This window comes from Stegastes partitus, unplaced genomic scaffold, assembly GCF_000690725.1.
Source record: "Stegastes partitus isolate 25-593 unplaced genomic scaffold, Stegastes_partitus-1.0.2 Scaffold0, whole genome shotgun sequence".
NCBI classification, from domain to species: Eukaryota; Metazoa; Chordata; class Actinopteri; family Pomacentridae; genus Stegastes; species Stegastes partitus.
The window spans coordinates 691,150-713,725 of record NW_007577731.1 but is presented as its reverse complement, the minus strand read 5'-3'; the positions used below and the strand labels follow the sequence as shown (position 1 = coordinate 713,725).

Here is a 22,576-nt window from a genome sequence, read left to right as displayed (position 1 = left end):
TTTCCACCGATAACCCCTGCATCACATCAGAAGCACTCGTCCACTGATCTTTTAGAGTCAGATTTTTTAAATAGCATCATTTAAGAGGAAAGGTCACGGTTGTTCTGATTAACATGATTTGATCTGTTTTCCTACAGATTTTTGTTCAATCTTCTTGCATCCTTTCCCATATTTGTGAAATCTCACAATCAGATTTTTCCACTCTGGCATTTCTTTGTAAAACGCACCACAATAAGAACATTTATGTAGAGAATAGTGTTTTTTTCCTGCAGAGTGAGTTCATCTGTATTCTTTCTTTGAGCTATTTCTTTGGCCTTTTTGCCTTTATGTGATAGTGCAGTGAGTGAGAGAGAGAGACAGGAAAGTGGGGGAGCAGAATGGGGGACGGACCCGTGGAAAAGGGCCATGAGCGGGATTCGAACTCATGACCTCCACATCGGGGACTGTAGCCCTGCACATGGGACCCAGTATTGCCCAGTATTGGTAGTCTTAAAACTTTAGGTGCATTTTTCTAAAAAGATTGCCTGCTTGTTGATTTGCACATTTATCAACTAAATAGTTTAAGAAATGTGAAAAAAACAGTTATTACCTCAGTATAATTACAGAAACATCTGTCATGGTCGACAAAGTTTAAAAACTCTGAGCGACGCACATACTTGAAAAAAGTACACAAAAAGTAGAATTATGACAAAAGGTAAAGCGGCCTGTTCAGTTCAGTGTGATGTACAAGTCCAGTAGAGTGTTATCAGTGATCCTTCACGAACACCCAAATAGAAATTAGCTTCAGAAGTTTATAAAAGAAGGACAGTAATAGCTGTAATCTGAAGAGAACACATAACACCGCATGTCTGATCCCCCCTGTGGCTATGAGCAGCAGAAAGCCGGCCTCAGTCTGCAACAAAGACCCCCTCCACTGCTGAGATCTGCTCTCCCAGCACCACCGTGGACTCTGATCTGATCTCCACCTCTGGGCTCAAAACACCGCAACAGGAACAGCAGCAGCGTCTGCTTTAAGACTCGCCAGCTAGTCTCCATACAGACATCTTACGGTTCACCTTGAACTGCTGAGGACATGAACACTGAGTCATTAAACTATTTAACAACCAGCTGCAGGTGCTCCGTTACAATATATGGACTCCGATAATAACCTATACGAGATCATTCATTCGCTTGCTCGTGTAGTACAAGGTGAAAACACGAGCCTATTACAGTGTTTTGCATGTTTATTAGCAAAAAAACGCAACATTTAAATTGTATTTGGAGACACAACAGAAGCACGGTTGTGTAGTTAAATCCATAATATCCATCTTTCTAATACACAGCATGTCTCCCTAACACAGGCTTACACACAGGGACACAAATGCACAGCGCTTCATTGGCTAATTCAATAATAAAGCAGGCAGCCAGTCGAGTCTACAGACAGCAGAATAGAGAGTAACTCATCTCTAACAGTCTGCCGTCTCCTGAGTGTTAAAACATGTAAATTTATGTAAGAGCCCATAGGAAACACATATTTACAATACGTTTAGGTAATCACAAGATATGCGAAGAGGCATTCAGGGCCCTGGGGACGAACGCAGTCAATACAAAAATAGTTTTTATGTGTCATTAATTCCCTCTGCATTCCCCGATACATCCCCCTTTTACCGCAGTAATACAGTAATCACTCACAATCGCACAGGAAATTATCTGCACTCATCTGTGGAATAAAAAAGCGGAGGGGCAAAACAGGGCGCGTCGTCCCATTTTAGCTCTCTGCTGCCTCTTTAATGTTCATCTGGGAGTCGCATGGCTGCCGTCCATCCCTGCACGGGGATGGGAGAGAGCTCCGGCACTTGGAGCAGCTTAATGACGGTGGGATGTGGATGGTGGACTCGTTAGACGCACACACACACACACACATACATACATACATATATATCTACGTATACGCACACACACAGACACACACCTTTTTCACGCTACATTGCCTGACCAGGACAACATAAAGGGTCATCGGCGGTGTGATGGAAAAAGAGGCACCTCTGCGCTCCCATTAGGCTGCGATAAGAGGAAACGCTTCACCTCTGAGCGACGTCAATGCAAAACGGAGTCAATCCAGCTGTAGTAATGAAAGTTGCACAGATTCAGATGTGACAAGCCAAATGGTCAAATAAGCCATTACCTGCCTGTTCATTATGGCCTCCTTGCTCATATCGCATTATTAGGCAAAGCCATCAAACCTGATGAATAACCACAGAACAAGACAAACTCATTTTCATAGCAGAGTTAAAGAGAAGCAGGTAATTCTGATGGAAATGTGTGTTTCACTAATGTCACTCCCAAACCGGGAATAGCATCTCTGTGCATCTGAGGACGTATATACTGGCTCCTGCAACCTTCACACATCTAGGCTTAGTGCCCCCTAGTGGGCACAGAAGACACAGGACACCTTGACTCTTTATGTTCTGTTGACACCTATGGGGCAAAAATGGAACTGCAAGTAAAGCACACATTGCAACGCTGGCGTTCTTGTTGGTTTGTGAGAGTTCTGTAACGTTCAGCGCTGTCCAGTGGATCCACGGTTATGATGGAAAAGTCCAGATGCATCAACAGGATCCTTAATTTCTGAGGTTAAAATAAGTCAGGAGTCGAGTCCATCATCTGCTGGAGAATCACGCAATAGTCCACGAGGATAACGATCCACAAGTTTGTTCACAAGCTTTCAGGAGAACAGTCCTCCGTCTAGGAGAGTCTCTTCAGCTTGCACATGTAAATAGGTCCGAAATTAGCAGCCAAGTGTGGGATGACCATCTCACCCAGGTGGAGGTCTGGAGCGAAGTGAAAGGTGTTCCTAAACATTCGTATGAGGGGTCGCAGACTGACAGCCTGAATGTGGATACGATCGGCGTGAGGGAAGGAGAGAAAAACGCCAATTATTTGTTGTGATTTGGGTTCACAGTCAGGAAACTGGAATGTTTTAGACGTCACACTGCAGTTCGACTACTCTGACGTGCACCATTAGTTTGCTGTTTCTCACTCACCTGCAGATGGATGCCGTGGTTCTCTCGAGCGAGGCAGACGGCCTGTTCAACCACACCCTGGTTCTGGTTCTGAGAGAGCGTGCAGGTGGAGTAAAGGATCTCCCCGCCTGGACAAGCTGCTTGGATTCCCGCTCTGTAGAACACACACACACACACGTTACTTTACAAGCAGGTGGAAGGCTTTGCTGCATGTTGCTGTGAGATGTCCCCACATCATCTACAACCATCAGAAGCACATTACTGCCACGTTTCCAGACTTACAGCAGCAGGTCCAGCTGTAGCTGCGGCAGCCTTCGTCTCTCACCGACCCTGATCTTATTGAATATATTGTTGTCATCCTCCATGAGTGAATGTCTGTCTGTGGTGCAGGGAGCGTCCACAAGGACCTGAACTCAGAGAGGACAGGAGAAGCTAGACGTGGTGGTATCTGAATAAAAACGTAATGAAATAAAAGGACCAAGGTTCTGAGACGGTAACTTACTCTGTCAAAGGTGTTCGTTTCGATTTCCCCCCATTTGGTGCCGTCAAAGGAGGTGACGCGCAGATTCTCATCTGTCAAAAACTGCTTAGGTACGTAGCTATGGAGGACCTTCCTTAGTCGCCGTGTTCGAGACACTGACATGTCATTCACACACAAGAACCCTTGAACATAAACACAAATGGTGGATGGTTAGTAGCAGAGTCACAGAACTAAGACTCAGACTTGGACTGAGTGAGGAGAACAAACTGATGAAAGGAGCCCACTTACTGATAGTTTGGGTCTGAAGTAACGACAGAGTCTTGCCTCCTGGAGCAGCGCAGAGGTCAAGCACGCTGTGACCTTCTTGAACATCCAGCGCGAGACAAGGCAACACAGATGCTGCGTCCATCAGGTAGTAACTCAGCAGACCGTGAGTGTCTGGTCTTCAGAGGACAAGAAAACACTGAGGATCAGACTACAAAAGACTGTGTCATTAGTGATGGCAAATGAAAATGGAGTATCGCTCACCTCGCTGACTTGAATCGTGTAACATCCCCTCTTGGAAACACCAAGCACTTGATATTTGGGCTTAGATTCATCTGCTGACCATCAAACATCTTCATGGAAACATCATTGGAACTCTCCTGGGCTTCAACCTCAGATTTTTGCTCCAAGTGTGGCTGAGCTGCAGAAGGAAGGAAAAACTAAATAACAGCAAGGATGACTGACGCACACTACAAAAGCATCTTTTTTCCAGATCCATTTAGAAGATCCATCCATCATCATCTCTACACCTTAATCCTCACTAGGGTCACGGGGGGCTGGAGTCTATCCCAGCTGACTCAGGGTGAAGGCAGGTTCACCTGGACAGGCAACCAGTCTATCACAGGGCTACACTTAGAGACAGACAACCAAGCACACTCACATTCACACCTACGGACAATTTACAATCACCAATGAACCTCAGCATGTTTCTGGACTGTGGGAGGAAGCCGGAGAACCCGGAGAGAGCCTACGCTGCATGGGGAGAACATGGAGACTCCACGCAGAAAGATCCCGGGTGTCCTCACCGGGACGCCAACCGGCGACCTTCTAGCTGCGAGGCCACGGTGCTAACCACTGATCCACCTGGCAATTGTACATATGCTTTGTTTTCAGTTTCATTTACCAAAACCTATGTTAGACTAAAAGGTTAGAAAACAAATCCCAGGTGTCTCAGGTAGCTGATAAACTGACCCTAGATAAGTAGCTATGCTCAGTAAAGCAGTAATTATGTGTTTGATTTTGCTGTTATGATCAAAGGAACTTGCTGGACTCTCAGCATCAGAACTTAAAGGAAGACCTGAGTGATAAGCATTAACTGATAAAACACAGAGCGGCTGGTTTACTGTGAACCTACCCTCCTCCTCCTCCTCCTCCTCCACCCTGTTGCTGATGAAGTCTCTGCACCCCTGGGCTTGGAGGTCTGCCTGAACGGCATCATAAGAGAAATTGTTGAGCAGGGCTCCGTACTTTCTCTCTGACAGCATGGCAACTCGGACCGATGGCCACAGCGGGCCCAGCTGGACGCCGTAGGTGGCATCGAAGTGCTGCAGGGCCAGCCTGGTCGGAGGGAGTTTGGCTCGTGTAGCAGCCTGTCCGACAGCAAGGGAGGGAAACCATTCACTGTCAATGTTCATTATCATCGCTGTGGGTTTCATTAGGTAGCTTAAAATGCCCATAATGAAGCCACAGACTTTGTTACTGAAGGTAAGAGACATATGAAAATGTATAACGACCACAGTGTGAAATTATAGATTTTAAAAATACAAATTTGTGAAAGGAAATGCATTCTAAGGCATTTTCATGTCATACCGTAAACTATTTATTTATTCAACAGTTTCACCATTTCCTGAATCAGAATCAGATTTATTGCCAGGTGTAGTTTACACAATAATCTGTTCTGGTGGGTTGGTGCAACAATAAATATGGAGTACGGTACAACGTACAAGATAAAAATGTAAAAATAGCTAAAAAACAAAAGTACCTACAAATAAAAATAACTGTAATAGTGCAAAGCAGAAGCAAAAACATATTGCGGAGTGAAGAATTAAACTTACATTTAAATAAAAACCATAAAACTGTAGTATTATTTACAAGAACATTGAGGGTGCAGATATATTGATATTTACATGAATTATCACTTATTACATTTATCTATGTAACTGTTGTCTACATTTTCATGTATGCTGCTATCTTCTGCTCTCATTATCGTTTAAATTTGCTGAAAAACTTCAAGGCTAATCTGATTTTTGCACCTTTGAAGCACTTCTGAATTAATCCATTTTCCTCCAGTAATAACAATTTAACTAATTAATTAACTGAGTGTGTTGATAATTTACCCATTTTTCTTTGACTCGGTGTCTTCTGGGCGTCAAACACCTTAAATCTGTAACTCTTCTTAATATCAGCCTGCTGTCCATGAACAGCGCCATCTTGCCGTGCGTCACTTTTTTTGGTCCGACTCCGCTCCTTACAGCTAAACAACCGTTCCGCACACATCGGAAATTTGAATGGGCGGGTCTTGCATAAGATTCCCGTTTCTGATTGGACCAGAGGAACGTCAGTAATCCCCTCAACCAATAGGATACGCCTTCCAGTGAAGCTTCTAGTAGTTTCCGGCGTGTGACCGACCTCGCGTCCTCAACCTGAAGCCGAGCGGCTGGGTGTTCGTTCTCCGACTTTTGGGCACATTTCAGAGACATAATCATGGGTTTTGAAAGGAAAATGCTCACGTACGGCGACCCCGACGACGAGGTACTGAACAATACCGGCATGTGTGTTTACAAGTCGCTTTGTGTGTGTTTGTGTTCGGCCAGGTTACCTAACCGCCGCTAGCTTAGTTCAGTGCTCCTCTAAGTCCTTAAATATTTAACATTAAACGTGAATGGCAGCTTTAACTGTAAAACCATCTGTATAGGAGTTCACGTTTAGACTTAATTATAGCGTAACTGATCCCTGGTGTCCGTTTTCTGACACACATAGATGGTGTTGATCATTTACATATTTATTAAACCAATCAGTTAGAACGAAGAGTTCAGAAAAATTCAATTAAACCAATTAAATCTGTCTGGATCTGGACTCGGAGGTTCAGTTGTCTGATTGATTTGAGCAGATGTTAGTTCTATTGCAGCTCTGGTTGCTTTGATAACCTTGCAGACCAAACTAACCTAAACATGTCTGATGTCACTGACCAGGAGGAGGATGCACCTGCTGAGGAGGAAGAAGAGGAAGAGGAGGAGGAGGAAGAGGAAGAGATGGTGGTAAGTAGGGCTGCCACTGACACAGTCATCTGCAGAGTTGATCGGGGGGGGCTCTCGGGCTTCATACAAAGAAATGGTGTGAAACAAAGCACTCATCATGAAAGACTATAGTGATGCTGCACATCACATTAAACAGCAGAACCTGGGCTACCAGAACCTATCAGCCATGTCTACACGCCCCAAACACACCTCACACACCAACTACATGAATTATCACACATGGACATCGATATAGCGCCACCCAGTCAACCCACTCGCCACATTTCTGGCTCCAGCGCTTTGGTACTTTATGCTAAACGCTCCAACAGCCCTCAGACCAGTCCACAGATTCCAGACATGTCCATCAAAGCTCTCTGAGATCAAAGCATCAATGAGAAACAATCCAAAGAACAGCACAAACCCAAACCGCTTCATCAAACTCTAGCTGTAAAATGTCTCTTACCTTAGCTGTTTTGTCTACAACCCAGAAATACTCAGGTTACTGTCACATTTAGAAAGCCAGAAATACATTTCTCAACACAATTGTCATAATAGTTTTACTGACTGACAGCTAATAAAAGTTGTTTATCTGCCTGATGGATGTTCTTTGTATACAAACAAGTAAATCATACAGAAGTCTTTCTGAGAAAAACTACAGAAATTTTCAAGCATGTACATTTGCTACACAAAGCAACTGGAAGCAGAAGGACAGAAGGAAAATAAACAAGGAAGAGTCCATTTTGTGGTTCTGCTAATTTAGCTTAACAAGCGTCCTCTGTGTGTGTCATGCAGTGTTCGTCCAATACACATCATCTTGTCCCTTTCAGGACCCTTTAGAAGCGATACGAGCCAAGTGTGCGGAGACGGAACACTGTGTGCACCTCAAGGAGCGTCTGGAGGTGTGTGAAGCTCGCGTCAACTCGAGGTCCAACACGACGGAGGAGTGCACAGAAGAACTCTTTGACTTCCTGCATGCACGGGACCATTGTGTAAGTTTGTGTTACACAGAGGCTTTAGAGAAATATGTAGGTGGATGACATTCAGCCCTGCTTGTCCTTCTTCTCTTTGAGAGCCCACGCAGCAAGGAAGAGCCTAAAACCTCATCCACCTGCATGTCTTCCATTGATTATTCTGGTAGTTTAATGGTAGCAGCTGGACCTGCTTGAGTTCATCAGCTCTGACTGACTAGTTGGGAGTTCCACATACTGATATCCTGAAGGAGACATTAACACCTGAGTTTCAGCTTCAACTGGGGGTTTGTTGCTCCTCCCCCTTGTTATGTGAGTTGTTAGTGCTCCCCCTGACACAGTGGGGTTCGTTAGGGTCTTTGTGGCTCGGTGTGGATGTGGGTTCATCTTCCTGTGGAGAGATCTTCAGACTGAACTGTAAACAGGTGAGAGGTGATGCCTCAGACCTCCACCTCTGGTCAGGGATGGTCCTTCCAGTTTGACACAGATGGCTTCCTTCACTCCTCTCCTGTTGTCTCCTTAAGGATATCAGTATCTGGCAAGCAAGTCCAGTTGCTAATCTATAAGGCTAAAACCTCATTCACCTGGATGTCTTCCACTGATGATGCTAACTGTGTTGTCTTCTCTCTTTGCAGGTTGCACACAAGCTGTTCCACAACGTGAAATGACCTGCCTGCCCTGTACAGTCTATGTAGCTGCTATAATTGTAAAGTAATTAGTTATCACTTACGAAGTCTGTTGTTCTCCTGCATTTGCTGGGACTAAGTCCAGACCACCCCCCCTGTGTTCAGTGCATGTTTGTTGACAGGATCAGAATCACTATCAGCATCATGAATCACTGCTTCTGTGGGTTATTCCTGCCTACAGCTGAATATTTGTGCAAAAAGGGCCCAGACTGTCATTAAAATGTGCTCTCCTCATATGCAAAAGCAAGTATACTGCTGGAGTTCTGGAGTTTATCTCAGGTTTGGTCATGGATTCGTTGTTCGGACCAGAAAATAAAGGATTTCTTTGGTTTCCGCTTTGGCTGCTCCTTTTCAATGCATCTGGTGTCACTGACTCATTAGTTTACCAGACTGCTGGTAGTAAAGGCTGCCTTTTGTGTCTTTATGAGATATAGTTGGGTGATGTAGACACACTATTCTTTCCAATAATCAGACTTTCCATTTATATACTTGAATGCTCAGGAATCTTTAGAGTCACACTTGGTGGACATAAACAATAAATCTAGGATCTGTTTGAGATTTACTGACCGTATCAGACCTAGAACCTAATTTAGGGCAAATATTTCTCACAGTTGACCACGTTTTCCAGCATCAACATAACTTGGGTGAAGGAGAGGTCTGAAAGCTAGAAATTCATTTACAAACACAAACAGCCTCCTGGACACCAGATGGATGATGCTGCTGCTCTGGAACATCTGCTGAAGCCAGAATTAGATAAAATTTTCTAACCCCTGACCTATAAAGCCAAGAGAAACACTCACTTATTGTACTGCCAAGTCAAGCATAGCCTACTAACTTCAGGGAAAACACAACATACTTAAAGTTATCAGTTGAATAAAACTTTATTTGACTCATGATCATAAATTAAAAACCAGAATATAAAAAATAACCTGTGAACAGTTACAGTAATGACCAGATGGTGGCAGTGTGACTCCAGATAAAGTCAGGTGAACGTAGACGTCTGGTCTGGAGTCATTTGAGAAAAACATAATCTCACTTGAAGGAACAGCATCGCTCATGCACACAGTGCACATTGCCAACAGGGGATTCACAGACATTCAGCTCTTTACCAAACATTCTCTTTGTTGCCAACGTAATCATCCATGGAGGCCTGCAGAGAGCAGCGGAGACACAGGAGGCTCATTTTACAGACAGAATTATATGAAACAGGTTCTTCAGAAGACTCTGCTGCAGTACAGGCTCATTATTATTGTGTGTACTGCAGCTGATGTGAGTTCTGAAAGCTCTGCTCTAGTTTAATCTGTTGTCGAGCACACAGCATTTAGGTTCAGTGACTTTACTACAGAGTTACTCAACAACACTGGGGCACTAAAATGTATATTCTACATCTAAACCATGCAAGCAGAGTTTCAGGAGTTATACCTGCGAGGAAAACTTAAATCCTCTGAAAGCTTGAGTTATGAATCAGTGTCTGAAGGTTACAGCAGCTCTGCACCATAGACTGTATAAAAGATGGACGTAGCAACCGGCCCTGAAAAATGAAGCCAACCCGGAAGTGTCAAAAACCTGCAATATCACTACGTCCGCTAGCTGCTGGCTCCAAAAAGCCCTGGCTCCCATAGACTGGAACTGGAAAAGAAGTGATCACAGATCACTCAGGATTTTTTTCTTATTAGTTTTCATAGTCAAATCCAGAGATCAGGTGGCCAATCTGAAAATAAATCAATACTGAATTTCTAAAAAATCATCAACATTTTGCGGGGCAAGGGGCGTGGCTGGCTTGATTGACAGTCGGCAGCAACGATGCAGACGAAGCGAGCAGAAGGCGGTAAATGTGGGCGGGCAGAGAGGGCCTGCCTCTCAATCCGTCTGACCAATCGCTGCTCCTATGGCTCCGCCCCCCCCTCCCACGATTTTTGCACCACTGGCTCCAAAAATCCAAGATGTCAACCAGGAAGCAGCAAAACCCTGGCTTCATTTTCTCAGTGCAGAAACCAACGGGTGACGTCACGGTAGCTACGTCCATCTTTTATACAGTCTATGCTCTGCACTCACCTGCATCAGCAGCCTCTCCTTCCTCAGCTTCCTGTAGAAGACGAGGACGTCCGGATCGGCCCGGACCACGCTGGGGTCAAAGTCCATGACCCTCACCCCCTCCAGGCTCCGGGCCCGAGACAGAGCCACGTAGGCCTGGCCGCTCTCGAACACACGCGCCAGAGAGATCTCCACACAGTCCAGCGTCATTCCCTTGAAGACAAAAGCAAACAAACTGTATTTTACAACCGACACCGCACCACGGATTAATAACAGAATCAACAGAACACAGCAAGTGGATCAGTTCCAGTGTTTGACGTAAACACAAGAGGTCTGACGGCAGGATCGTGAGCTTTGAGTGTGTGTATTGAGGGCATCAGTGTCGAGCTTCAGATCCACCTGAGCTGCATCTACACCCCACCCCCACACTCTCATCCTGGCATCTTTATATGTCTACGCTCACTCATGTCCTCCGCAGGGAACCAGGTGTGACGCTTCCTTCTTATGCCTCTGTGCTTCAACTCCTCCGCTGTAGATCAAACACCGGTGACACTCTGGTCGTGACCAGTGAACCCAATTACCCAGAGGCCACCCTTCCCCTCTCCAGACAGTTCCTCAGTCTGCCTCTGTAATCCACTGGGGGGCAAACGGAGTCGTGTTTTGTCAAAGAAATACAGCATCTGTAAAATTGTGCTCCGGTGCTTTACGACTGCTTTTGTACCTGTGGGGTTTAAATTTTTTTTTAAAAAGTACAAAAGACTGCTTTAAAACTGGAGGTATTTGTGTGGAGTTTGATTTAAGATGTGAAAGGCTCGACTGTAAACACTTCATAATGAATAGCAGCCAGCAGCAGCCTGTGTTCACCTGTAAACCATGTAGACATCCAACACGATGGAAAGTGGGGAAAGCAGTGATGGAAATGATCCTGAACTCCTTTAAGACATCTGACAGCAGCTCCAGCCAGTCAGCGGCTCTCTGAGGTCGTTCTTCAAGCCACAGCAGTGACGACGACCATCAGCATCCTGAAGCTGCTGATTCACCCAATGGAGTGTTTAAAGGACGGCACTGACTGACTACAGCTCTACTGCCTGAGCCAGCAGAGGCCAAACTACAGCATGGTGCAGCATGTTTAACCCTTCAAACCCCAAAACCCACCAGCATCTTTAAAAAGGAACGTTATCTTTAAAACAACCCTTTTTTTTTTTTTCCTCACATGGTTCCTCAGTGCCCTGCCATGCTCTTTTTTATAGTATATATTGTCATTATTGTAGTGTATGTGGTTCTGTGGGTGATTGTGTGTGCGTGGGGGCGAGTACGTGGGTTTATATGTGCGTGTTTTGTTTTTGTTTGTTTTATGTTTTTAAATTGGAAAGCACTTTGAGCTACATCTTTGTATGAAAAGTGCTCTATAAATAAAGATATTATTATTATTATTATTATAAAAACTACTCAATTAATCAGAATCAGGAATCACGAGAACAGAGAACATCCATCCATCATCTATACACTACTTAATCCTCAGTCGGGCCTCGGGGGGCGGAGTCTATCCCGGCTGACTCAGGGTGAAGGCTTGGTGGTTAGCACCGTTAGCGCCTCACAGCTAGAAGGTCGCCGGTTGGCGTCCCGGTGAGGACACCCGGGATCTTTCTGCGTGGAGTCTCCATGTTCTCCCTGTGCAGCGTGGGTTCTCTCCGGGTTCTCCGGCTTCCTCCCACAGTCCACAAACATGCTGAGGTTCATTGGTGATTCTAAATTGTCTGTAGGTGTGAATGTGAGTGTGCTTGGTTGTCTGTCTCTAAGTGTAGCCCTGTGATAGACTGGTTACCCGTCCAGGTGAACCTGCCTTCACCCTGAGTCAGCTGGGATAGATTCCAGCCCCCCATGACCCTAGTGAGGATTAAGGTGTAGAGATGATGGATAGATGGATGGAAGGTGGTGGACCACTGCAGCTGTGAACCTAAAGCCAACACTGGCTAAAATGATCTAATGCCGACATGACTGTGTTGTTATCTGAACTAATTCAAGTAAGATTGAAAGATAAAACTACTTGAGATTCACAGAAACCTTCCTCTTGAATAAAAGACATTTTTCCTCAGAGCACTGTCTACACTTGGCTCTCATCTTCCCTCTCCTGCGGATGGTAACCTTGGAGGACAGGCAATAATTTTCTCAGATTGAGGTTCGAGGCGATCTCAGACACAGTAAACAAACATTGTTTTTTCTGTCCATCTCTGTGACTACAAATGAAATGAAAAAAAAAAAAAGAAGAATAAATTGTTTCCAGCCTTTTCCATAAAATTACCAATTCATCAGGAGAGTCATACGAAACGCTGCTTCCCTGTGGCGGCGCTGAGCAACGTGCTGAGCAGAGAGGAAGCTGATTTGATGAGTGTCGGACGTCTGGGACTGACTCTGTGCTCACCTGGCTCTTGTGGATGGAGATGGCCCAGGCCAGTTTGAGCGGCAGCTGCTGTCGACTCAAGTACATCCCTCCGCCGGACTTGAACACCCAACGCTCCGGCTTCAGCACCTCCGTGACGCCACACAGGAAGCGCACACGTGGGAGTCCTGAGGAAACACATGAGTCAGAACATAAACAAGGAGCTCCCGCCGCCACTGGTGCTGATCCGTAACGCTTTCATTATAGAAATGTGTCGTTGTTGCCTGCAGACTCAATCACCAATTAAAATCCAGTGTTGTTTTCCATATTAGTGAATGTAGCGGAGCCGAGGCAGCGCTGAGCATTAATGGCTGTGATCTGGTGCAGAGGGTTAAAGCATAACTCTGGAGAGGAAAAGGTTATGGCTGACTGGCAAGCTGCAGCAGCAATTACCCTCTCACACAGTTTAAAGAGAGCTTAAGAAATGTGCTGAAACATCTCCTGTGGCTGAAGACCTCCTACAAACATCTCACAGCAGTGACAGGTGATGACGGTGGCCTCAGAGGAACACAGCAGGAGGAAAAACTAAATAACAGCAGGGATGACAGACTAAAGAATAACCTGTGAAAGCATCTTTTTTCCAGATCCATTCAGAAGACGTAACACATTAATCATATTATATCCCAGTTTCTCGGTTTACTTATATATTCTAGGCACACACACACACACATTTTCTATTAAATTCTTAGCAGAAAAGCAAACGAGTGCATTTCCTAAAGCGTCAAGTTATTCCGTTAAAGAGTCTTCTGCAGATCTCTTCCCATGTGTGAGATTTCAGTACAGTTTTCTGAGCAAATCCTTTTATGAAAATGCCTAAACTAAATACGAACCATGTTTTCCAGACTCGAAAGCCACCACGACCCCTCGCGCTCCGTTCACCAGGCCTCGGGCCACGTCCAGGTTCTTCGTCAGCATGACCTTTAAAACACCATCAACACCAGGAAATTAAAAGCACATCTGCACTCAAACAGCTTCAGTACATCAAAGGAGACGTACTGCAAGACAAACCACGGCGGGTAAAGAGCATACAGACATGACGCACGAAGCCTTCTTCTTAAACCTGCGTTCCTTCTAACAGCCAGCAGGAGGCAACGCAAGAGGCTGCATGAAAAGTGTCAGATTTGATAAATGACACTACATCTCATTTGATTTGTTATCTTGTTAATCATGTTCCCGATGGCTTTATGATCTCAGTCACTAGTTTTATGTCTCCCTTAATACGGCATGCTGTTCATTTAGCAAATTAAGGTCCCATTTAGAGTGAAATATGAAGCAGGGTGTGTTGTAGGGATTTTGTGAACGATAATGTGGCCATATTCAAGTTCTAATGCAGATCCAGCCCTCGAACATCACGTCCAGTTTAAAAAAACCAAGCTGGTGATGGCTACAGCTCCAACTCCAGGCTTCAGATGGGGCCTACGGTGCAGCTTTTACATACAGCAAAGTGTTTGTGACCAACAAAAAGCAGACTGTGCACACACAGACCTACCTGAGCTCCCACTTTGAGCTGGATCAGTCTGCTGACTGGACTGTGAGCGTCTATCGTCTTCACCAGCGCCGGGTCGCTGTCCAGAGCCTCAAACACCCGCATGGAGCCTGATCAGCAGGTGGAGAGACTTCAGTACAAATACTATGATAGAGGACGGGCACGTGTTCATGTGGAGCAGCGGTTTTCAAACTGGGGGTCGGGACACCCATGGGGGTCCCAAGATAATTTCAGGAGGTCGTCAGATCATTTAAAAAAGAAAAAAAGATAAAAATAAAATCTACATTTATCAAATAAATGTGTATCAGGGCTGTCAGAATGAGAAGTGTATATGTCTTCCCACTCCTTTTTGAACTTGTTAATATTATGATTTGATTATGTGATAGTATTATTATTATTTTGCTCTTTTTAAAATGATTTTCTTTTGTTTTTATATATTTTCCCCCGTTCATTTGTTTGAAATAAATTCAGTTCATTCATTAATTTAAAAGAAAATGACTGTGTTAATGTAAAGAGATCAATCTGTGGAATGAACATATTAATTTTTAACGCATTAATGATGAACAACAGAGTTATTACTCATGAGATATTAGGAATTCAATCTGAGGGGTCACAAACACAAACTGTTGTTATTTTGGGGGTCGTGGCTCAAAAAGTTTGAGAGCCTCTGATGCAGAGAACCCAAAGACATCAGAGCAATGAAACAACGAACAAGATTTTTTTCTTTTTTAAATCATCATGAAACAGATGAAACACTTTGGACCTGCTGCCACAGAGGCTCAAATGCAGCCCCCACAGTTTTCTGACGCATTTACTGAATAGAGGGCAACCAGAACAGGAAACAACAGAAGTCAAAGCTCAAGTGGCTTCCTGCTGAGACGGAAACTAGTTTTAACAGTTTTATCTATTTTCACCTGAATCCAAACCAAGCAACACCTGAAACGCTACAGAAGAGGAGCTCAGACCTGGCAGCTGCTGCAGTTTGTTTCCGTTGGTGAGCTCCACATCGTCCTTGTGCGTGCACAGTCGGGTGGCCAGGATGCCGTCCCTCTCGATGGGATGGTAGGCGCTTCTCATCAGCTTGGCCGTGACCTCCTCCGTCACCCTGAGACGTGTTAATGGACACACAACTTTTTCTTTAGACAAACTATTTTTGCAGCATAACCCAGATCTGATCATAAAAACCAACCTGCAGCGTCTCCAACAACATTTATGTAACATACGTAACAGGAAAACACTTCATTCCGTACATCTGGGATTATTTTTAAAGTGTGTAGATCAGCTAACCAAATATAAAACTCCTCCATAAACGAATGGAGCTGGTGATCCTACCTGCCCACCCTCACCGCCTGCAGCAGCGAGATGAAGCTCTGGTCCGTTTGCCTCCGTACCTCCGTCAGCTCCATGTTGACCTGGATGACCTTCCGCCAACTCCGGGCCTGAAGGTTCAGAGTACAAAAGGTTTTTTTTGTTGTTGTTTTTAAAACCAGCAACATCTATTAATAGTTTTCAGGAATCAAGCAGAGAGACTGTAGAGCAGCTGCTGATTCATGAACAGCAAAGAGCAGCCTGAATACATGTAAACTACTCAGAGCCGTAGTGGCTCACATGTACTCAGACCAGCAGGAAGACTCCGATACTCCATCACTCACCTCACTCTAAATATACAATATACACTGGGATCCACAGGGTTCTGACCTGGAAGCAGAAGCTGGCCTTGTCCTTTCCTTTAGAAACCGGAGGCAGCTGCAGGAAGTCGCCGCATACGATCAGCTGGATGCCTCCAAACGGCTCCGTAGATCTCCTCACCGACCTGCAGACAGAAGGTGTGTCACTGAGGATCACGCTGGCTTCTAGAGGGCTGCAGCAAACTATTATTTCATTAACACCCAAAGGTATTGTATTATTTTTGATGGAAATGTTTTTTCAGTGGGTCCCTCTATGGTGTGTGTTTCTACATAACTGGAGGTCTCAGGGTAACTTAAACGCTGCAGCTGTAAGAACCCAAAGATTCTGCAGACGGTGACCAGAGAGTGTCGAAACCTGATTTGTGACAGAACCCAGCATTATGGGATTTTCTTTTAAAGACTGACACTGAACCACGACATCCAGCTTTGACTGAAATCCTCACCTGGCCACTGATTCGAGCTTGTCGAAGAACTGGGCCTCCACCATGGAGACCTCGTCGATGATGAGGTGTCGGCAGCTCGTCCAGTGCTGCAGCACGCCGGGTCTCTGAGCCAGCTCGATGCACTGCTCCAGGGGGGCCGAGCCGGAGCCGACGCCTGCAGACAGCGTGGAACAGACGGCCGGAGGGGACACACATGAATAACACCCAATGCCAGAAGTCAGTCCTCACCCTCTAATGTATACTGAGATGGAATTAACGACATCTGTTAATGTGGAAATACATGCGAGACCTCTTCCTCCGTTAGATTAAATATTCATGATGTGAAAGCACAAAGACACCATCAGCGAGTTCCACTTTAAAGAATTAAACTCACAAGAAGAAACAGATTAAAAGACTTTTAAATGATATTGTTGAACCCGTTTCAGTTTTGGACGACTGGTCAGAAAACACAAGCATTCACTTTTACTTCCTGCTATTTTTTTGTATATTTTAAAGTTTAACTGATTAATAAAGAAATCAATCAGCAGATACTTAAGTACAAATTAAACAATGTATGAAATTATTCTGAAGTAAATGTGGATGAGGATTAGCAGCAACATGTGATTAAAGCATGAAGTCCTGGTTTGGTCCCTCTGACTGATAGATTATTATATCATCAGATTGTTAACAGTGAAGCTTCAGTGTTAGAGCTGCTTCATGGACAGAGACAGCAGATACATCTTGAAGACGTTTTTAATATACAAATCAAAAAGAAAGCTCAGTTTGTCCTCATGGATGCTGCTCATCCTCTCAATCAGGAGTATGAGTTGCTCCCCTCCAGCCTTCATCTGGCAGGACCCCAGGCCACAAAAACAGGTACAAGTTCTCTTTAGTGCCTCCATCCGAACTCTAAACGCTGAGAAGAGGAGGAGGTGATGCACTGTGTTTCTGCTGCTGTCGTCAATCATGTCCTGTGCTGCACTTTAACCTGTTTACTGCTGCTGCTGCTGGAACACACCTGACTGAATGAATGACCATGATGGCTGCTCATGTCCTCGTCTGTCTCATGCTTTGTGTGTTTTTTAACAGTTTTTATTGTGTTTCTTTACTTTAAAAACAGACAAACAAACATTTCCTTTAATCTGTGTTTTTACTGTTTTCACTGTGAACGCTGCTGCAGAACAAAATGCCCCTCAGGGACAAATCATACATCTGAAGTCTGATAAGTCTGAGGAGCTGTCAGATGTGCAATGAGGGAGAAAAGAATAAAAAACAAAAGCTTGTTCTATCGTCTGTTGTGCAATACCTTCATCTTAAAAGCAACTGAAGTTGTCAAATAAATGTGGGGTAAGATTTTTCTCTGAAATGTGGTGAAGTGGAAGCATGATGCAACACAAAATGGAAATACTTAAAGTCCATGTACCTCAAAGTTGTACTTACGTGCAGTATTTCAGTAAAAAGCACTTTACAGCTGCCTCGGTTCTGCTCTGTGCTATTTAGACAGCAAAGGAACGTGTGTGTTTCTAATTTTAGGACAAACCTGAGCTGAAACCTGCAAACTGACCAATTAGTCAGTTTCATAAAACAAACTGAAGATTTGATCTCTTCAGCGGCACAACGAATGACTGACCAGCAAAGTTGTGTAGCGTGGTTCCTCCGATGTGACACGCAGCCACTCCGGTGCTCGCTGTGGCAAAGGTGCTCTTTGGTGGCAGAGATCCGATGATTCTCTTGAGCAAGAAGGACTTTCCTGTTCCTGAAACAATACAGTCAGAGCAGACGAACTCACACCAGTGCTGTTTGTTGTCAAAGCTGCTGTGAAACGAGAGCTACACCAGGTTGTCTCAAGGGGATTAAATATCAAGTGAAGCCAATGTTCCTCAAATATGTGTCATTAAAAAGCCTCATCAGTGAGATAGAGCACAGAGTTTCATAAGACACAGTAACAGGAGTGTCTCTTTTAGACATCTAGATGTTTTTTACCTGCACTTCCTGTGAAGAAGACGTTTTTGCCGCTCAGCACTGCACTCAGAACGGCAGCCTGTTCTTTATTTAGTTTCCGTGACGGGAGAGACAGGACGGGCTTCTTACTGGGGTTGGCCTTCACCTGAAACAACCCACAAATCTGTTGATGCATCTTTTTCAGCTCCGAGGTGGACAGATCAATAAGAAAGAAGGATTAGAGAGCTTTATTGACCCAAGGGGACAGCTGTTGGTGCATCAATTTGCTTCAGTTTTAAGATATGCAGCAACCTAACGGACTTCAGCGAGTGCTGTGTGTCCAACTCACTGGGCTGAAGTTACAGTCGCTCCTTGACCGTTTGACCTGCTGTCCGGCTCCCGCCACAGTTGTCTTATTGGTGCGGTCTGCCAGCCCTGTAGGAACCGCTTTACTCCTCAGCTCATTGACCTTCTGGATGTCTTTTTGCTGCAGGGGGCTGATGGCCTCGAAGCTGCGGGGCAGACCGGCTCTGAGCTTCTCTCGGTTGGTCAGGGGCTTGCTGCCCATCCAGGCCTGGTGCTTGATGCTCAGCGTTTTGAGGAAGAGGCTCAGCTGGTCTGGAGGACAGTTGGAGAGGAGCACCTGGGTGTTTTCAGGGAGCAGTTTGACGGTGCACTTCCCATCTCTGGCAAACTTGGTGAACAGTTTGAACTCTTTCAGGTGGTAGCTTTGAGGGACTTTCCCGTCGTGGACTCGGAGGAGGATCTCCTGGAACTCGTTCCGGCCCAGAATAACGGAGGCTTTGCGGATGACCTGCCTCCGGGTGGCCTGGCCGGCGCTGTTGAGCTGCTCCACCGTCACACAGCACTGCAGCTGGGCTCCGTCCTCTCCAGCAGACATTGCAGCAGCTTCATGCCAAACACAACACTTTACATCAATCAGTGAATATTGTCTGCAGTTTCAGAAAACGCTTCAAACCGTTGCCAGGGTGTTGTGCCAAAAACTGAATGCTGTTGTCAGAGAAATTTCTCTCAAGTCTTGGCCTTAGATTATAATCAATCCATTTTCCCCCCCTAGGTTTTTACTGGTTCATGAAGCTTTCAGAGACCAATTCAACTCGTACAATGCAGTTTTCCACTTTCCAAAAAGTGGCTGCAGCCTCTACAAAAACGCATCAAAATGACTTGATGTCATTTATGAGGGTTGCATTTATGGCCTATAGCACACAGGATACTGCAGAAGAGATTATTTATTTATTTTATATATTCACCCATCTGTCAGTGATGCTGTTTACGGTCTAATTTCTAAACATAAACAAAAACACATATATATTTAATGTTACACCTGCTTAACCCGCATAAAGCATATGGAGATCAGTATGAACTGGACACAACCACTTTCTGGTACAAGCCCTGTGTGTGACATGAGAAACACTGCTACGATTTCAGCCTGAACTCAAACAAAGTGGCACCAACACGGCTGAGCTTCATCCAATCAAACACCGTGAGCTAATTAATTAAACTCTAACGATTCAACGTGTCAACATGAGCACAACAAAAAGTTCGCTGTAGCTACAGGAGCAGCTTAAACCCGTCGCTTACCTCAGTTTTTTCATAAACTACGTCCTGATCTCCGTCTGTCCGTCCTGCTGCAGCAGCTCCTCCACCTCAAAACACCGGTTTTCAAATTGTCGATGCACAAAACCAGCCAATGGCAGCGTGACGCCGCTGGCCAATCAGAGGCGGGACATTTAATGTCGCAGCCAATGAAAGACGAGGAGGCAGCATGCAGCGGATGACGTCATATTCCTGCGACACAGGCTGTGTCTGAACTAACGGGATCACCGGCGGCCATCTTGATTCGGGGCAGCTCTCTGGCGGAGGCTGTGGTCCGTGAAGGAAGCAGAGTGACCCGCACAAACGTAAATACTCTGATCTCACTGAAATCTGAACTGATTTACAAACGGTTTGGTTTCTTATAAAAGTTGTTAATGTGGCTACAATTCAATTTAAAAAAAAAAAAACTCAAATAAACACATTATCGCGCCGTGAGAGTGGCAAACAGCTGCAGCGACTCATACCTAGTTTATAGGTTTTTAGCTATTTTCTTTGTTTTTTCTTTTGTATTTTTAATATTATTATATTCACGTAGTTGTACTGGATTAGCATGAATACGATGGAGATGCCAAGAAAGAAGTTTTTTAAATCTGTCTTTTACTTTTTACGAACTTTTAAGGTCTGACGAGCCGTTGAGCTCCATCGTTTTACTAAACTCAGCTGCTGATGCTGAGCAGGAGTCCTCCAGGGAGCTGCTGAGGGAAGATGCCAGACTTCTGTGCAGCCTACGGATGCTCTAATCAGCGCAGTGTGGACACCAGAGCCCGTGGGATCACCTTCCACGTGTAAGATATTACATCATAGCATCAGGGCTGTTCAGAAGATGTTTGTTTACAGTCACTGAATGTTTCTGTTGGACACCTTTTATAACTATTTTAATGTGGTTAGTCTTAAAGTACATACATGCATACAATTACCCTGCAAATATGATAATTTAGGTGTGTGTTAGGCGTGTTTAGGTGTGTTTTTAGATGTATTAGGTGTTTATTATGTGTGTTTAGGTGTGTATTAGGTATGTTTAGGTTTGTTTAGGTGTGCTTTAGGTGTGTCATTCCCCTTAATGTCAAAGGAAATGAGGATTGAAGATGCTGACAGGGATTTATATATCTGGGTACATCTCTCATGTTTTGAAGGTTTCCCAAAACCGGAGAGAGAAGGAGGAAGTGGGAGCTTGCCCTGAGGAGGAAGGGTTTTGCTGCTGCTGGCAGGACGATGCTCTGCAGCGAGCACTTCAGACGGGAGGACTTCGACAGGACGGGCCAGACGGTCCGTCTCAGAGATGGTGTTGTGCCGTCCATATTCAGCTTTCCAGCTCATCTTCAAAGGGTGTGTGTATCACTGACCAACAAGGTGTATAGGATTGATATATCAATATAGATATGATTAAATGTCACACTTTATTAACATAATGTTGTTTATTGCAGCACGTTTTAGACACTCAACACTTCTTTACTTGTGTTTATTTTAGTCAATAGCAAAAAGAAGCACAACCACTTCAAGAAGTGCAGAAGACAACCTGCCAAGGAGCTGGTCTCAGGATGAACCTCAGCCTGATGCTGTGAGTGTTTGCATGTGGAATGAGCTTCATGTGGCTCGTTATGTTAAATCCTTTATCTGGTGGGACCCAGACAGGTCTTTGATGGTGTTGGTACTCTAAGAGCCCAGCATTATTAGAGGCAGTACTCTGTAAAAGGTTTGAGAACCACTGGCTGTCTCACTTCCTCTGTCACTCATACTCATGAGTGAATAAACGTGTGTGAACGTTGAAGCTACACCCAGGAGTAGGCCACCTTCACATGTCCAGAGCCACAAAACAGATTGTTGCCTTATAAATGGACAAACCTGTACAGTTTCTTAGCAGTTTGCTGTTGTGTTTCTGTTGACAACAGGAAGCCACTGGACTGAGGGGTTTGAGCCACAAGCGCCAGTCCACTGACCACTTATATGCACTGCCTGCCTGCCCGAAGGCGATAAAGGCCAAACTTGAAGAAGCCTCAGCAAGAGTGAGGAAGCTGCAGCGGGAGAAGATTAATGCCCTGAGGAGAGAAAAGAGGGCCAAGGACAGCATGCAGGCTCTGCTGGAGGAACTGAAGGAGAAACATCTCATCAACAAAGAGCTGAACTTTTCAACATGTAGCGTTTCTTGATGTATATTTGTAAAGGGAAATCTTTTACCTATTTTTTATTGCAAATAAATGTACAGTACAATACAGTATTTTGAATTATTGTTTAAACTAAAGATGTAATAATTTAAATTATTTTATCATATTAGTAATATTCCTATTATTAAAGGGTTCTGGTTTAAAAAGCACATGCACCACGACAACACAGTGTTATGGGTGAGTGAGCGGACCGTGGCAAGATGGCCGACAGCGTGGACGAGACATCCAGCCTTTATTATACATATCTACAGGAAGAAGAGGCGGCTCTTTGGGCTCCCAAACGGCTCTTCATGTGTTATCATCTGTAGCCTTGTATTTGAGCCTAACGCGGTAAATCTGAACGCTGTGTGTGTTTGGATGTCATGTTT

The 22,576-nt window shown here is 44.7% G+C and overlaps 4 protein-coding genes across 6 annotated transcripts; 2 read left to right on the top strand and 2 right to left on the bottom strand.

The window, feature by feature from the left end:
- Nucleotides 1–677: 677 nt before the first annotated feature.
- nsun4 (NOP2/Sun RNA methyltransferase 4) lies at nt 678–5,957 on the bottom strand. 2 transcript variants are annotated; one of them, XM_008277693.1, is made up of 8 exons: nt 5,865–5,957; nt 4,883–5,117; nt 4,012–4,168; nt 3,772–3,926; nt 3,505–3,665; nt 3,285–3,409; nt 3,024–3,156; nt 678–2,868 (listed from the first exon to the last, which is right to left on the bottom strand). In XM_008277693.1, the coding sequence occupies exons 1-8, from the start codon at nt 5,955–5,957 to the stop codon at nt 2,725–2,727; spliced, it is 1,203 nt and encodes a 400-aa protein (XP_008275915.1). In that variant the 3' UTR covers nt 678–2,724. The 2 variants fall into 2 exon arrangements, with proteins under 2 accessions (XP_008275915.1, XP_008275991.1); XM_008277769.1 differs by having other exon boundaries at nt 4,012–4,169; nt 4,890–5,117.
- Nucleotides 5,958–6,157: 200 nt separating this feature from the next.
- On the top strand, nt 6,158–8,754 carry LOC103354470 (cytochrome b-c1 complex subunit 6, mitochondrial-like). Its single transcript, XM_008277890.1, has 4 exons — nt 6,158–6,279; nt 6,720–6,785; nt 7,592–7,753; nt 8,368–8,754. Exons 1-4 carry the CDS (start codon nt 6,232–6,234, stop codon nt 8,398–8,400), a joined length of 309 nt encoding a protein of 102 aa, XP_008276112.1. The 5' UTR covers nt 6,158–6,231; the 3' UTR covers nt 8,401–8,754.
- Nucleotides 8,755–9,283: 529 nt separating this feature from the next.
- pif1 (PIF1 5'-to-3' DNA helicase homolog (S. cerevisiae)) lies at nt 9,284–20,078 on the bottom strand. Its single transcript, XM_008277464.1, has 13 exons — nt 20,032–20,078; nt 18,779–19,338; nt 18,472–18,595; nt 18,119–18,244; nt 16,510–16,663; nt 16,077–16,191; nt 15,711–15,817; nt 15,344–15,483; nt 14,382–14,488; nt 13,723–13,810; nt 12,875–13,020; nt 10,474–10,665; nt 9,284–9,568 (listed from the first exon to the last, which is right to left on the bottom strand). Exons 2-13 carry the CDS (start codon nt 19,328–19,330, stop codon nt 9,524–9,526), a joined length of 1,896 nt encoding a protein of 631 aa, XP_008275686.1. The 5' UTR covers nt 19,331–19,338; nt 20,032–20,078; the 3' UTR covers nt 9,284–9,523.
- A 203-nt stretch (nt 20,079–20,281) lies between these two features.
- On the top strand, nt 20,282–22,258 carry LOC103354011 (THAP domain-containing protein 6). Of its 2 annotated transcripts, none has more exons than XM_008277351.1 (5): nt 20,282–20,351; nt 20,666–20,831; nt 21,180–21,372; nt 21,515–21,604; nt 21,936–22,258. In XM_008277351.1, the coding sequence occupies exons 2-5, from the start codon at nt 20,752–20,754 to the stop codon at nt 22,191–22,193; spliced, it is 621 nt and encodes a 206-aa protein (XP_008275573.1). In that variant the 5' UTR covers nt 20,282–20,351; nt 20,666–20,751; the 3' UTR covers nt 22,194–22,258. The 2 variants fall into 2 exon arrangements, with proteins under 2 accessions (XP_008275573.1, XP_008275495.1); XM_008277273.1 differs by having other exon boundaries at nt 21,180–21,396.
- Nucleotides 22,259–22,576: the final 318 nt, after the last annotated feature.

What these genes read in the sequence shown, in the direction of transcription:
- LOC103354011 (XM_008277273.1), top strand. Translation starts at nt 20,752, where the DNA reads ATGCCAGACTTCTGTGCAGCCTACGGATGCTCTAATCAGCGCAGTGTG. An exon ending in CGTGGGATCACCTTCCACGT is followed by an intron (nt 20,832 to 21,179) that starts GTAAGATATTAC and finishes CATGTTTTGAAG; the next exon opens with GTTTCCCAAAACCGGAGAGA. An exon ending in GTGTATCACTGACCAACAAG is followed by an intron (nt 21,397 to 21,514) that starts GTGTATAGGATT and finishes TGTTTATTTTAG; the next exon opens with TCAATAGCAAAAAGAAGCAC.
- pif1 (XM_008277464.1), bottom strand. Translation starts at nt 19,330, where the DNA reads ATGTCTGCTGGAGAGGACGGAGCCCAGCTGCAGTGCTGTGTGACGGTG. An exon ending in CACGCTACACAACTTTGCTG is followed by an intron (nt 16,664 to 18,118) that starts GTCAGTCATTCG and finishes CGCTGTCTGCAG; the next exon opens with GCGTCGGCTCCGGCTCGGCC. An exon ending in AGGAGAGGCTGCTGATGCAG is followed by an intron (nt 9,569 to 10,473) that starts GTGAGTGCAGAG and finishes TGCTCTCTGCAG; the next exon opens with GCCTCCATGGATGATTACGT.
- LOC103354470 (XM_008277890.1), top strand. Translation starts at nt 6,232, where the DNA reads ATGGGTTTTGAAAGGAAAATGCTCACGTACGGCGACCCCGACGACGAG. An exon ending in ACGGCGACCCCGACGACGAG is followed by an intron (nt 6,280 to 6,719) that starts GTACTGAACAAT and finishes GTCACTGACCAG; the next exon opens with GAGGAGGATGCACCTGCTGA. An exon ending in TGCATGCACGGGACCATTGT is followed by an intron (nt 7,754 to 8,367) that starts GTAAGTTTGTGT and finishes CTCTCTTTGCAG; the next exon opens with GTTGCACACAAGCTGTTCCA.
- nsun4 (XM_008277693.1), bottom strand. Translation starts at nt 5,957, where the DNA reads ATGGCGCTGTTCATGGACAGCAGGCTGATATTAAGAAGAGTTACAGAT. An exon ending in ACCGAGTCAAAGAAAAATGG is followed by an intron (nt 5,118 to 5,864) that starts GTAAATTATCAA and finishes GCTGTCGGACAG; the next exon opens with GCTGCTACACGAGCCAAACT. An exon ending in AAACGAACACCTTTGACAGA is followed by an intron (nt 3,410 to 3,504) that starts GTAAGTTACCGT and finishes CTCTGAGTTCAG; the next exon opens with GTCCTTGTGGACGCTCCCTG.